Source organism: Meles meles, chromosome 19 (genome assembly GCF_922984935.1).
Source record: "Meles meles chromosome 19, mMelMel3.1 paternal haplotype, whole genome shotgun sequence".
In the NCBI taxonomy this organism is placed as follows: Eukaryota; Metazoa; Chordata; class Mammalia; order Carnivora; family Mustelidae; genus Meles; species Meles meles.
This window is the reverse complement of record NC_060084.1, coordinates 52,430,803-52,445,275: the sequence shown is the minus strand read 5'-3', so window position 1 is coordinate 52,445,275 and position 14,473 is coordinate 52,430,803. Positions and strand designations below refer to the sequence as shown.

Here is a 14,473-nt window from a genome sequence, read left to right as displayed (position 1 = left end):
ACCTCTAAGTTTTTCTTAAAGTCCAAAGTATATGGTCAAGTGCAGAAAAAGAAACAGAAGTTACTGATCAATAAGTACAGTCTGCTTCTATTTACTTTAAAAGACATGCAAGCTGATATTGATTTGCAGAGCTAAGCTAGAAAACCAAAAACATCATATAGTTACTCAGAAATGCTTGCAGCATCCTGATCAGGGGGCTTGGCTAACAATGCAGATTCTTGGGCTCTGTCCCAGGCCTTTGGAATCAGGATCCCTGGGAGTGGTGCCCAGGAATCTGCATTTTCAGTAGATTTTTCTGATCCTCATTTAATATCTGAGAGTCTAGTCAGTGAAAAAGAGGACAGGCCCAGAGACAAAGACGCTGCCAATTATTTTTATACTCTTTCCATGGTAATGGAGCTATGGGCTATTTTTATTGGCGTGTGTGTTTAAGTATTTTCCAAATAATCCCATAAGAGCCAGGGTCCCACTTATCATGGGACGGAACCCTCTAGTCTAACCTTCTTCCCTCTTCCCCCACATCCTTCACAACCTCCCGCCCTCCCTTCTCCTGCCCAAGAAAACTCTTGTGGTTAATGAGTCTCAGAACAGTGAAGTGAAATGAAAGTCAAAGATAAGAGCGACAGCCGCTGAAGGATTGAGTGGGGGTGGGGGGCCCCCTTCAGGAGACCGCCCCTCCCCCACCCCCGAATTTGGGAGTGAAGCGCGCGGACGACAGAAGCTGAGCCTCTCTGGCAACCCCACAAAACTACTCCACACATCCCTCCAACACACCAGCAGCTTCCTGACCCCCGTCCCCCGTCCCGCCTCACTCCCAGAGAGCCTTCAGGCCCGGGTCACTTCCGAACCCCGGAGGTGGGCGGGGCACAGGGTGGAGACTCTGGGGGAAGAAAACGCTTGAGTCTCAACCGGGTCCCTAGAGATGTCCCTGCTACCGCTGCTGCTGCTCCTGCTGCTGCCGCCGCCGCTGCTGACTGTGGAGCCGCTGCTGACTGTGGAGCCCTCCCGGTCCTCGCTGATCCGGTACCGGGGACCCCATCACCACCCCAAACCGGGGAAGGCCCCTTCCCCTCTTGCCCTTTAAGTCTGGGGCCTCCCAGTTCAGTGACTCCCAAGCCTAGCACCCCAAGACCCATGATTCTTATCTCTTGGGTTCACAGATCTCCAAATGGGGCTCTCACCCGGCAGGGGGTGGGAGGATTCCACGCTGTTAGGTCCTAAGAGGGCAGCCCTTTCAGTCTAAGGTCCTCCAACCCTGAGACCCTGCATTGGGGGACTCTTCTGTCCTTCCTGTCTCCAGACAAGTTTTGGGAGGACCCCACAGATCCCACCCTGACCTCTGATGATCTTGTACTGGGGTCTCCAGACATGCGACTCCCCATACCCCAACCCAACAAGATCTTGGAGACTCAGAGCTGTGACTCCCCCACCCAGACTCACATCTTCCAAAATGTTTAGGTCTCAAGAAGTCCAGTTTTGGGGACACCAGTGACACCCCTTCCCCTGTCCTCTGGTGCTCCACACGCTAATCTCTCACTTCTTCTCCTCTCTTCTCCCATCCCGGGGAATTCTTGATGGGGGGGTCCTCTTCCAAGAAACATTTTCCCCACTTGACATTCTTGAGCCTCTCAAAGATTGAGTCATGGGGGGCAAAGAGGTGAGGGAGGAAGCAGGGCCTCAAGGAGTGACTAAGAACAGGACAAAAATATTACTGCACAGGATGTTTGCTAACCTGCTTTTTGAACCAAAAAGCTCATGGCCATTTCCCATTTTTAGTATATGTGCTGCCGAAGCGAGCACTCATGGCCATTTCCCAAGCCAGCGCAAAGGGTAGTGATTCTCTGAGAATCATTTCAAGACCAACAGCAACTGCATGACCCAGGAACTTGGTAGAAATGCAAATTCTCAGGCTCCATCTCCGACCTAGTGAATCAGAAGGGACAAGCTCTGAATTTCACCTCTCAGTCAGGGGTTGGCAAACACTTAGTTCAAGGGCCCTTAGTTCAAGGGCCAAATTCATCCTGCTATGGAGTTTGACAAAACCCAATCATGTTGCCCAGGACTGTTTGCATGCTATACTCACAGAGGTGAGTGGTTGCAACAGACACCAATGGCAAGTAAAGTCTTTACAAAAACTTTTCCCTTCACCCCTGCTCTAGGTGGTTCCTGTTCCTGCTAAAGTTTGAGAACCACTGGCATAGAGGGCTACTTTCTCCTTTTTTTTTTTTAATTTGACCACATAAACATTTGTTTGTTTGTTTGTTTGTTTGTTTGATGGGGGGGTGGGTAGGGAGAGGGAGAGCCTACAAGCAGAGGAAGAGGCAGAGGGAAAAGCAGGCTCCCCACTGAGCAAGGAGCCCCAATGCGGAACTTGATCCCAAGACTCTGGTTATCATGACCTGAGCTGAAGGCAGACGCTTAACCAACTGAGTCACCCTGGGCGCCCCTACTTTCTCCTTTTTAGTGGTTGAATGGATTCCATTCTATGCATGTTCCATACAGAGCCAAGTCCTAGCTAGTTGGTCTCCAGTTTTCAAAATTAGATACAGCCTCATAAACACCCCTTCGTGCACTTGTCCAGTGATCTCATATAGATGAAACTCATTGAACCAAAATTAAGTTGGGCTAAAAGGTGTGCAATTTTAAGCCCTATGATACATACTTGCTGAATCATCCTCCAGAGAGTTTGTATCAATCCACATCAATCCACAGTCCCGAGTCAACAGTGAGTATCGGTGGTTCTTTGCCAATTTGCAGGGTCAGAAGAGGTTTCTGACTCTTGTCATTTGTATTCCTTTGGCGACTACTGGGGTTGAACATCTAACATAAAAAGACGTTATTTGTTTAGAAGCTGTTTGTACTTCTTTTGCCTGTTTATGTCCTTTGCCTATTTTCTTTTTTTTGTTGTTGTTTTTTTTTAATTTTTTTTTATTATTTTTTGTTTTCCATTTTATTTATTTTTTCAGCGTAACAGTATTCATTCTTTTTGCACAACACCCAGTGCTCCATGCAAAACGTGCCCTCCCCATTCCTTTGCCTATTTTCTTACCGGATATCAAGAACTGTGAAGTTAGCTTGCCACAGTTTCATTTCATGGGTTCTCATAGAAAACACAAAACTCCCAGGTCAGAGACAAGGATGGGTTATGACTCTTGGAACAGTAGTAGCCAGGGTATTAGTTCTCTGAACCCCAGTTACCACGGGGTGAGATGAAGAGGGCTGGCTGAGACCTGCACATGCAGTAAGGTATATTACAGGAAAGGAACCCAAAATTTAGGGAAACTGAACCTTTTATAGTGGATCATAAAACCGCTTGCTCTTTGCCCCAGAGCAAGCTGTTTTTCTCCACTGTCTTTCTCCCACGGCTATTCACTAAAGGAAATCCTTGACAAAGTCCCTCTTTGGAAATGTGAGAGAACCATGGCGAATTGTCTCCCCAATGCTGGGTTGTTTATCTTACTCTTATTTGTTTGTAAAAGTTCTTTGCATATTAAAGGTATTAACTCTTTGACATATAACCTGTAATTATTTCCCCTAGATTAAAAAAAAAACTTTTTTACCATCTATGTGTGTTGGGAAAAGGGAGTACAAAGTTTTAAAATTTTAGAGTTCCATTCATCAACATTCTCCCCAATAATTTCTGATCTTGTTATCATGCTTTGAAAAGCCAGATAATTTAAACATCTTACTTCATACTAGTGCTCTTAAATATTACATTTAATGGGGTGCCTGCATGGCTCAGTCAGTTAGGCATCTGCCTTCGGCTCAGGTCATGATCCCGGAGTCCTGGGATCAAGCCCTGCATCGGGCTCTCTGCTCAACGAGGCGTCTGCTTCTCCCTCTCTCTCTGCCTGCCCCCACTTGTTCTCACTCTTTCTCTCTTGCTCACTCTCTCTCAAATAAATAAGAAAAAAAATCTTTTAAAAAATTACATTTCACCTTAGCTCTTTGATTATCTGGAACATAGTTTAGTATAAAGAATGAAATTGGGATTTGGTGCTTGTCCTCTCCCCCCACCAATAGTAAGGAAAATTGTCTCAACATCATGATGAGAAGCATGCAAGGAACGGTTTCTGCAAGGGCTAGTTTTTTTTTTTTAAGATTTTATTTATTTATTTATTTGACAGACAGAGATCCCAAGTAGGCAGAAAGACAGGCAGAGAGAGAGAGAGGGAAGCAGGCTCCCTGCTGAGCAGAGAGCCCGAGATGGGACTCGATCCCAGCACCCTGGGATTATGACCTGAGCCAAAGGCAGAGGTTTTAACCCACTGAGCCACCCAGGCGCCCTGCAAAAGCTAGTTTTATGTTTAGGGTCTTTGGAAACCTTTGTGAATGTCAAATTCCTGAGGATGGTTTATTTTATGTTATTCGGAATGTCTCTTATTGAAAGATTCTGGGGGAAGCTCTGTTTGGGATGGCTTGCTCTTGTAAAGTCTTTGGGGAAATTTGTCATCATGGTTTGATATGTGTTTCGTTGGGTTTCCTGGAAGGCTGTTATTGTAGGGTTTCTGGTAATGACAGTTATTGTAGGGCCATAGAGACATTTGCTTTATCATTATATCCTATTTGGAACATTCTGTCATAGAGGGTCTCCAGGAAGAGTAGTTTCCTAACTGTCAGTTTCTCCCCAACAGGATCCCTCTCCGCCGTGTCTACCCTGGACATGGGACCCTGAACCCACTGAGGGGATGGGGGAAGCCAGCAGTGCCCCCCAGTTTGGAGGCCCCATCCCCTGGGGACAAGCCTGTCTTTGTACCTCTCTCTAACTACCTGAATGTGAGTCATGGCCCCAGAGAGTCCCTGCCCTCCTCCCCACTTAGGAAGCCAAGCTCTTCATTCCCCCTCTCTCCTGTTTTGCCATCAGGTCCAGTATTATGGGGAAATTGGACTGGGAACACCCCCACAAAACTTCTCTGTCGTCTTTGACACTGGCTCCTCCAACCTCTGGGTCCCGTCCATAAGATGCCACTTCTTGAGTCTGCCCTGCTGTGAGATTTCTTTCTTTCTTTTTATTTTTATTTTTTTTTAGATTTTATTTATTTATTTGACAAAGAGAGATCTGCGATCCCAAGTAGGCAGAGAGGCAGGCGGGGTGGGGGGGAGCAGGGGCGGGGAAAGCAGGCTCCCTGCTGAGCAGAGAGCCTGATGCGGGGCTCGATCCCAGGACCCTGAGACCATGACCTGAGCCAAAGGCAGAGGCTTTAACTCACTGAGCCACCCAGGTGCCCTGATGCTGTGAGATTTCATGGGGGATGATAAGGCTGAACGGAGGTGATGAGAGAAGGGAGGCTTCTTGGCTTCCCGCGGATTTCTGTGGCATTGTTCTCTTCTGACATGCCTTCAGGGGTGACAAGGGCGCAAAGGCAGGAGGCACTGAGGATATTCCTTTTCCCCAGTGACACCTCCCTGATCTTTGGACCTAGGGTTCCACCACCGCTTCAACTCCAAAGCCTCCAGCTCCTTCCAACCCAATGGGACCAAATTTGCCATTCAGTATGGAACTGGGAAGCTTGATGGCATCCTGAGTGAGGACAAGCTTACTGTGCGTGACCCTTGACCCCAGGAAGACTTGAGCCTCGGAGAACCCCAATGTCTAAGATGATCTGGCTTAGGGAGGTGGCTTAGGAGGCGGGGCTTCCAGGGCAAATATATGAGGCTTCTGGGGGCGGGGCTTCTTGGGTAAAAGGGGCAGGGTTTCTCAAGCAGGGGTGGGGCTTCCTGGTTAAAGGGGTGGGCTTCTTAAGTGGAGAAGCAAAGCTTCCTAGGCAGTTGGAGTTGTTTTGAAATGTCTCCAAATGTGGGATTCAGGCCTTCATTTGAAAGATCTCAAGGTTACAAAGGTAATGTCCTCCAAGAAGCAACTTGCTTCATTTGCATCTATCCCTAGATTGGAGGAATTAAGGGTGCATCAGTGATGTTTGGAGAAGCTCTGTGGGAGCCCAGCCTGGTCTTCACTTTTGCCCACTTCGATGGGGTACTGGGCCTCGGTTTCCCCATTCTAGCCGTGGGAGGAGTTCGGCCCCCACTGGATACACTGGTGGACGAGGGGCTACTGGATAAACCCATCTTCTCCTTCTACCTCAACAGGTAATGGGGAAGGGTCTCCCTTCCTATGAGTACTAGCCCCAGGAAGTGCGTTCTGTTTTTAGGAAGTCCCTTACACACTAAAGGAAGTCTCATCCTCCACTTACCAAGTCACCAACCCAATCAATATAAGCAATACCTGTTCGAAAGTTCCATGACCAAGCAACCTTAAGACCTATGAAAGACACTCACCATCATTTTAAATGCTCCACATTCCAAACCCAAACCAGGAAACTCCATGCTGTACCTACTCAACTTAGGAACCCGCTCTTCGCCATACAGAAAGCCCAAATGCCATTTGAGAACCCACTCCAGAAGTCAGAAGTTACCCATTTTATTTTTTTAAATATTTTTATTTATTTATTTATTTGACACACACAGAGAGAGAGAGATCACAAATAGGCAGAGCAGCAGGCAGAGAGAGAGAGGGAAGCAGGCTTCCTACTGAGGCAGAGAGCCTGATGTGGGACTCGATCCCAGGACCCTGAGATCATGACCTGAGCCGAAGGCAGAGGCTTAACCCAGTGAGCCACCCAGTTGCTCCTAACTTACCCATTTTAATCTAAGAAGTCCCAGGCACCTTTTAGGAAGCTTGACCTTATGTTCAGAGAGCTCCACCCACCATCCAGGGAGTCCCTACCTTCCCTCTGGAGGCCCATCCCCCATAGGCAAAAAATCCTATGCACTTTCCGTTACCCTGATGTCCACCCCAGTCAGTCAACCCACTGTGCAGATTCCTGCACCTCCAGGAATCACTGCCCTTCCTCCCAGCCACTCTCAGCCAGGTAGGAAGTCTACCATCTCTGAACTGTGAGACCTACAGTTCAGAAGGTCTCACCAGGCACCCAGGAAGCCACCCCACTTCTACCCAAGTCACACCTGCCAGAGCCAATTCACAAACCCCAATGCTCCACTTCAATTCCAGCCCAAAAGTTCCATCTCCCACAGTCAAATCAAGAAGTCCCATCCTCACTTCAGAAAGCCCTCAGGACCCTACAATCCTGACCTTCCTCAAGAACAGTCCTCTCCCTCTTCACTTCTTGCTTTGCTTCCAGTCACAACATCTAGGCCCTGCCTGTACCCCACTTCTCCCACCTAGAACCTGGAGCCCTTCCTTTGGCAGGAATTCCCTTCCTTGGCCCCTCCTGGGGCTGTTGGCAAGGGAAACACCCATGACATTGCCAGCACTTTGCCTCTACAGGGATCCTAAGGCAGTGGATGGAGGAGAGCTGGTCCTGGGTGGCTCAGATCCAACTCACTATATCCCACCCCTCACTTTCTTGCCAGTCACGATCCCTGCCTACTGGCAGATCCACGTGGAGCGGTGAGGGACCTGACCTTCTAGGTCTGGGAGGAATGGGCTAGAGCCTCATCTCCAGTGTCCTGGGAGAATGGAGCTTGGAGGCCTGGACTCCTAGGTCTGAGGGAGGAGGGAGCTGGGGCCAGGATTCCTGGGTCTGAGAGAGGAGGGGCTGGGGGGCCAGGATTCCTGGGTCTGAGGGAGGAGGGGCTGGGGGGCCAGGATTCCTGGGTCTGAGGGAGGACAGGCTGGGCTAGGGCTCCTGTGTTTGGGGGAGGAAGGGCAGAGGGCCTGGACTCTTAGGACACTGGCTCCAATGTCTACCCCTTGCCCCCTCACAGTGTGAACGTGGGCACAGGGCTGACTCTTTGCGCTCAGGGCTGTGCTGCTATCCTGGACACGGGCACATCCCTCATCACAGGACCCACTGAAGAGATCCAGGCCCTGCATGCAGCCATTGGAGGAGTCTCCTTGCTGTTGGGGGAGGTGAGGACCCAGTGTCTCACAGGGATTTGATGGAAAACAATGCCAGGCCCAAGGGTGGGAATAAATGGTTAAGAGGTATTCCAGGGCAAAAGGCACTGGGCATCACGAGCGACAAGCTGGGGGGTAGTGGGAGGGAGCAAGGACCCCTCCTAGGCCTCTGCCGTGTCACTCTGGACAGGAGGGAGATGGTGATGGAGGTTTATTCAGGACTGAATGGGAGTGAGAAGCCTAAGGAGCCTGGCGGGATCTGGGGGAGGTGTGAAGGAAGTGCAGGAAGAGTCAGGGGGCATTAGCCCCCAGACAGTAATCAGCCACAGAAGAGGGGAGCCCTTTCTGGGAGAGAGAAGAGATCCCAGAAGCAGCCCTGGGGAACACCCACATAGAGGAAAAGTGGAGACAGGGCAGGAGCAGCCCGAGGCACGGGAGAGTGGAGGCTCACAGAAGCTGTGCCAAGAGAGTTTCAGGCCTGGTGGGGGGCACGGTGCCACATCAAAGCTGCTCGCTCACTTCTATGTCAGGAAGCCCTGCAGCTCCCGAGGGGGGGTGGGGCGGAGGGGGGTCCTTCCAGGTCAGGATTTCTGTGACTCTATCCCTGTTTTCTTCGGCACTACTGAGAGGGTAGAGAAAACTCAGTTTGTGGGCCTCCGAGTCAAATGTCCAGGAGGCTGGACATGTGGGCTCGTAATGAGCCAAGCGAACCAGGGAGATCATAGTGGTTCAATGTGGCTTGCCTGGGGTTGGGATTCAGCTCTGCCACGTAAGAATTATGCTGTCTTGGACAAGTCACTTAGTGTTCCTTGGTCTTGGTTTCCTAATCTCTAAAGCAGGGTCACTAATACCTCTTAGGTATGCTGTGGGATTGAATCAGTTAACCCACTTAAGGTACTCGGAACAAAGCTCTGATGCTGTCTTCTCTCTCAAGAGAGATATACACTCGAAATTAACGTCTCACCATTCCTTACCTTCCTAACAAGTTAATTACTATTGGTTTTTAAGGAAAATAGACTTCCTGGTAGTCATTTACATCACAGTCATTTCGAGATATAAACATTTACAATATTTACAGCCTAGCTTTGTAGTCCTGAGTACTCGGGGGTGGTGGGATGGGAGAGCAGATACCCCATCAATCTAAAAATGGCAGTTCTCAGCCGCTCAGTTCCAGCCAAGTGTTTCAGTGCAGGGAAAGCCAGATCTTCGGTTTGTTGGAGAAAGCTGAAAACATCTGAAACCTCCTGGTTCATGAATAATAACACTCTTAGTATGTGTCAGGCATTCTTCCAAACTAACTCATTTATTTCTCACACAACATCTCTGAAGTATTACTATCAACTAACACCTTCAAATTGGAAACTGAGGCACAGAGAGGTTAAGTGACTTGCCTAAGGTTGCACCGCAGCGGACTCCAAGGATACAATCTGTACCACTGTGGTGTACAGTTGGTAAATAAATTTTAAAACATTTTTGAAACTGTTAGACGATTGCAATACACCTGTGGGCTCTGTGTGCCTCACGGGGCCAGCATTTTTTGATCTACAAGTAGATGGAGGAAAAGGTTTGATCAAAAGGGAGCCTAAAGGAAGTGGCAATGATTATGTATGTGTGTGGTGGGCACAGCCGGTAAGAATAGAGAAGGCAGCAGAGCTTGACCACACAAGGCCCTGAGTATCTATTTTAAACAAGCAGGAATCCTTCAACTCCCCTTGTTCCTCTTTTCCTTCAGTACCTCATCCAGTGCTCGAAAATTCCAACACTTCCTCCAGTCTCCTTCCTCCTTGGTGGGGTCTGGTTTAACCTTACAGCCCAGGACTATGTCATCCAGGTAGGTGGCGGTAACACGTCAGAGTGATGCAGTAAGATGGGATTTGATAGGATGGAGCTGCGAGCTGAGACATCACCAGGGCCGAGAAGGGGCCACAGAAACACTTCTGGTGCCCGGGATTGTGGGCGGGGGCAAGGTTCTGGCTCCCCGGGAAGAGGAGGGTTCGGTGCGCGTGATACACCCAGTGGCCTCTCCTGTCGCCCTGCAGATTGCTCGGGGTGGTGTCCGCCTCTGCTTGTCTGGCTTCCAGGCCCTGGACATACCTCCGCCTGCAGGGCCCCTCTGGATTCTTGGCGATGTCTTCTTGCGGACCTACGTAGCGGTCTTCGATCGCGGGAACCTAACAGATGGTGCCCGAGTCGGGCTGGCTCGCGCCCGCTCTCGCGAAGCAGGACCACAAGGGGGCGGGCCCGCGCGGGCGCAGGGCACCGGTTGGCGCGCTGGTTAGGCGCACGCGCACCGAGTGGTAGCCGAAGCATAGCTAGCTACTCAGTAAAAACCCGTTATTTACATTGACCCTACCTGGGCTCCCCCACCTTTTAAAAAATTTTTTAAGCGCACGATTTTTGGAGAGAAAAATTAGTGTTCAGCTCTCTGGAGTTGAGGAAGAAAGAAAAAAGGGCTCACACCTGTGCGGGAACCTTGTACTACGAATCCCATGAAGCCCTTCGCCTATGCCTCCTGTAGACAAAGGCGACCGGCACCGCGGAGCATCACGGACCTTGTATTCCAGGCTGTGTTCTCTTGCCGGGGGCGGGCGCAGCCACAACATGCGTGGGAGGCGACAGGTCGCGACGGCAGCGACAGGTGGCAGTAGGGGGTGGTGGCTGAATCGTAAAGGGCTTTCCAACCCTTGTTTTAAGGGGTGGGGATACGATTCCCGCAGACTTCATTTTCTGTTCCTCTTCTCTGGGATTCTGAGACCCCCCTGGTCCGCCATAAAGGCGGGGCTTGAAGCCCCCGGGTTGGGGGGAGCTGTGCTGTCCCTCCTCCGGCGATGATGTCATTGCCCCCCCTCCGCAGCCTCTTGCTGCCCTGAGCTGCCGGGGCTGGGTCACCCCTCCCCCAACGCCAGCCCCGGATTCCCCCATCCCCGCCCCGCCTCGACTTGGGGTGAGTACGGGGGAGGGGGAGAAGGCACAGGGACCGGGGGCGGTAAGACGGCCCAGATCCCAGTTTGGGAGGTGGGATACCCGGGAGATGAAGACTCAAAAATTACAGCGGAGAGATTCTTCCTTAATAACGAGGTTTGGGGGCCAAGGTTCTTGGAGGGTCTGGGGAACCAAGGTTCCTAGGCAGAGCCTCCATATTTTCAGCTTTAGTGTTCGGGAGACCCTGTTTCCTAGAACTGATAGGAATGGGGGAGGAGGAACGATCCTGGGGTCCTAGAAATCGGGAAGCGGGATACCCTTTCCCAATTCCAGGGCCTTGGAGGATGGGGGAGGGTAAGTTAAGAGAGGGCGCCGAGGATGACGCAGGTGGGAGTTTGGAGCTTTCAGGAATTTCAGGGAAAGGATAGGTTGGGAAGGAGGAGGAAAGAGAAAGGTCTGAAGACGAGGACAGATATTGGCCTACACCCTACTGGTGTCTACGGCCAAAAATAGAGTCCACTTCCCTCTGGTCTGTCTGCAAGGCTGGGCGTCCCATAGCTGGAGCCTACATTATGCCTCCAGAAGCCTACCCCACGGGTACAGAATCCAGGCTCACAAATACCCCCACATAACCTGGTGGGGTCTGGGGAGAGCCATGAGGCAGTGATGGCATTCAGTTCTCCCAGGGCCTGATGGAGTCTGGACTATCCTGTTACTCCTTGCCCTGGGGCCTCCTTCCTGCTCCTATGGTCTCTAATCTGGAGTCTCATCCCATATTCACCCCTGTGGCAGCCTCCTCCTTCTCCTTCGCACCTTCTCCCACACCTTCTGACCTCCGCAAAAATCGCTGATTTGGTAACTTGATCCCGTGCCTGGCTGCTGTCAAAAGCAGAAGAGAAAAGTAGAGTTGGGGGGAGGGGAGAGGATATAAGGGAGCATGGCTGATTTAGGTCCTTATTCTAGCCCCTACTCCCACCCCTAAGGCCTACCCAACCCCTCCTCCAGTCACCCCCCTCACACCCGACTTGCTCAAAAACCTTACCCAACCCAAGCCTCAGCCTAAGTCCAGTCCCTCACCTCAAGACTCATTGCTTCTGCCTGGGGCTACACCAGAATTCTGGGCAGAGAGGAGTAGGAAAGCTCCGCTGTCTTTTCTCTGCCTTCCTGGGTCCCATCGGGGGTTTCAGGACTGCTCACGGATACTGGATTAAGGATACTGAATCGGGGGCAGAGGGGGAGCCCAGGGTCTGGGGGGTGAGGGAAGCTACCTCCCTGGTCTGCAGGACAGGCCTCACTTCTGCAACTCTCTCCGCAGTGACGCAGCCTCGAGTCCTGGCCAGGATGGGGGTTAGACGGTGTGGTGGGGGGGGGGGGGGGTCAGAGACCAAAGGACAGCGGGACAAAGTCCCAAAGAAGTGGGGACAGAGACTCAGAAGGGGGCAACAAAAGAGACAGGGAGTGAGGACAGAGACCCAAGTAGGGGGACAGAGAAAAAGAAAGGGCAGAAAGGGAAAAGGCACTTACAAAGGAGGGAAAGTGGTGGAGGAGAGGAAAAAGACACTGGGAGGGAGACTGTAAGAGAACAAGAGCAAGGGGGACAGAAAGGCAGATGAATGGGCAGAGAAGGGGGTGGGGCATAGAGATTGGGAGAGGGGAGTGCAGGACAGAGACATAAAGAAGACAGAGGGCTGGAGGGAACAGAGACCCAGAGAGTGGGAGACAGGGTCCTAGAGCAAGGGGGACTGCGACTCAGAGAAGGGGCAGATTGGCGGGGAGGGGGTAGTGGAGGTCAGAGACACAAAGAGGACGGATAGAGACCGGGAGGGGACAGAGGCCAGAGATAGAGACAAATCCCTGAGAAAAAGGTACAGAAACCAGGAGAAAGAGACTGGGAGTAGGGGGGAAAGAGACATAGTTGGGGGAGAGGATGGGGGCAAAGGCTCAGACGAGAGGGACACCTTCAGAGACCCAGAGGGAGGGTAGAGACTTGTAAAAGAGGGGCCAGAGTCTCAGAGTGGTGAGGGCAGAGACGAGGGGACAAATACTCAGAGAAAGGGGAGAGAAAGACATCGAGAGACACAGAAACGGGAGCGGGGGTGGGTGGGTAGGCGATACGAACCAGCCGCCGCACCTGCAGAGGGAGGCGGCGGGCGAGGGATAATGCCACGGGAGGAAGCCCGCAGCCCCTGACCCGCCCCCTTCGCTCCCGCAGGAACCGCCTCCTCCCGCCGCAGCCTGGGCAGCAGCCGCTGGCCCCGCCCCAGCGCCTGCGCCCTGCTACCCGGCGTCTGGCCAGCCAAGGGGGCGGGGCCGGACACGCCCTTCATCTAGCCCCGCCCCAAACATCCCTCTCTCCCCTCCTGCCGGGAGTCCCGGACCCCTAGCCCCGCCCCATTTTTCATTGGTCCTGCTTATTTCCTAGCCTTCCCAGCGCTTAGGTTTTTCCCCTCCGCCGCCCTTAAGGATCCCTCTTCACCAGTCCTCATTCATCCTTTGGTTCTCCAGTCTGCAGTTCGCTGTTGTGTAGACTTGGTCCCTTTTTCATCAGCAGTTGGAAGTTCTTGTCTAAAGCCCCACTGACTCTTATGACTCTCTCCCAGGTTCTGAGCCCCAAGACTCCCCATTCCAGGTCCCACCCTTCCAACCAGCCCAGTATCTTTGTGCCCTGCAGGTCTCACCTTTCCCATAGCGTATCCATTATCTTTTCTCTACTCTGAACCCTGCCCCACCCCGCCTAGCCTGGTTCCTTACAAGCCTCTTAGAACCATACTCCCGCCTTCCCACAGCGCCCTTCAAGAGGTTTTCTACCATTCGTAGGCCCCGCCCACCTTCCTCAGATCCGTTCCATCCATCCTGACCCTCATTTTCTCGGTCCAGCCCTGTCTAACCAGGACAAGTTTGCAGCTTCGGCCCCTCCTCTTCCTTACTTCGCCCCCTTTCTTAGTCCTAGCCAGACGCTCTCAGGTTTCCGGGCCTCGCTTACGTCCGCTCCTCCTCACTGGGCTCAGTCCCTATTCCTCCTTACAGTCCAGCCTAGTGCCAGTCTCGCCAAAGTACTCTCTACTCTCCATTTCCAGTTCCCGCCCCTCGTTCAGTCTCGCCCCCTCACTCTCCCAGGCCAATTAGGACTGTTCCTAACTTTCTCAGGCCCTGCCTCTCCTTAAGATTCGCCCTGTGGCAACAAAGCGAGGTTGGGGGCCCAAGCCGGCTGTCTCCATCCGCCCCTCCCCACCGGGTCCCGCTTGCCAGCTCTTTAGGTCCTATCTCTGTCCAGTCAGGACCGTCTCCCCCATGCCAGTCAGAAGTCTATAAATAGTTTGGACGTGCCCCCTTTCTCTGCTGCACCCGCTCCTTTTTTCAGTTCACTCAGATCTCATATCTGGTCCCACCTCCTCGGTTTTCCTTGCGCGGTCCATCCCCGCAGCTTTAGTTGTCGGTCCCGCCCCCTAACGCCTAGCTCCGCCCGCCCCTTCTCTCGGAAAGATCCAATCGGTGTGCTTCACCTGCAGCCCCGCCCCGTCCAGCTAGGCTGTGCGGAGTCCCCGACCTTCTCCCTGCCTCAGCCCCGCCCTACCTCCCCCAGACCAATCAGTTCTGTTCCTCCCCCACCGCGGCCCCGCCCCCTCTCCTCGTCGCCTCCTCCACCCAATCCTGTCTGCCTCTCCCCCTGAGGCCCCGCCCCCACGCCCCGCC

At 52.3% G+C, this 14,473-nt stretch overlaps 1 protein-coding gene across 1 annotated transcript; it reads left to right on the top strand.

Annotated features, from left to right (window-relative positions):
• The first annotated feature begins 871 nt into the window (after nucleotides 1–871).
• On the top strand, nucleotides 872–14,398 carry NAPSA (napsin A aspartic peptidase). The gene is made up of 10 exons (XM_045988286.1): nucleotides 872–1,023; nucleotides 4,635–4,776; nucleotides 4,865–4,988; nucleotides 5,424–5,542; nucleotides 5,888–6,087; nucleotides 7,286–7,408; nucleotides 7,726–7,870; nucleotides 9,591–9,689; nucleotides 9,898–10,802; nucleotides 12,993–14,398. Exons 1-9 carry the CDS (start codon nucleotides 923–925, stop codon nucleotides 10,135–10,137), a joined length of 1,293 nt encoding a protein of 430 aa, XP_045844242.1. The 5' UTR covers nucleotides 872–922; the 3' UTR covers nucleotides 10,138–10,802; nucleotides 12,993–14,398.
• Nucleotides 14,399–14,473: the final 75 nt, after the last annotated feature.

Excerpts from the sequence above, each read along its gene's own strand:
- NAPSA (XM_045988286.1), top strand. The coding sequence starts at position 923 with ATGTCCCTGCTACCGCTGCTGCTGCTCCTGCTGCTGCCGCCGCCGCTG. Across the intron at positions 7,409-7,725 it reads TGGCAGATCCACGTGGAGCG|TGTGAACGTGGGCACAGGGC; the intron begins GTGAGGGACCTG and ends GCCCCCTCACAG. Across the intron at positions 9,690-9,897 it reads CCCAGGACTATGTCATCCAG|ATTGCTCGGGGTGGTGTCCG; the intron begins GTAGGTGGCGGT and ends GTCGCCCTGCAG.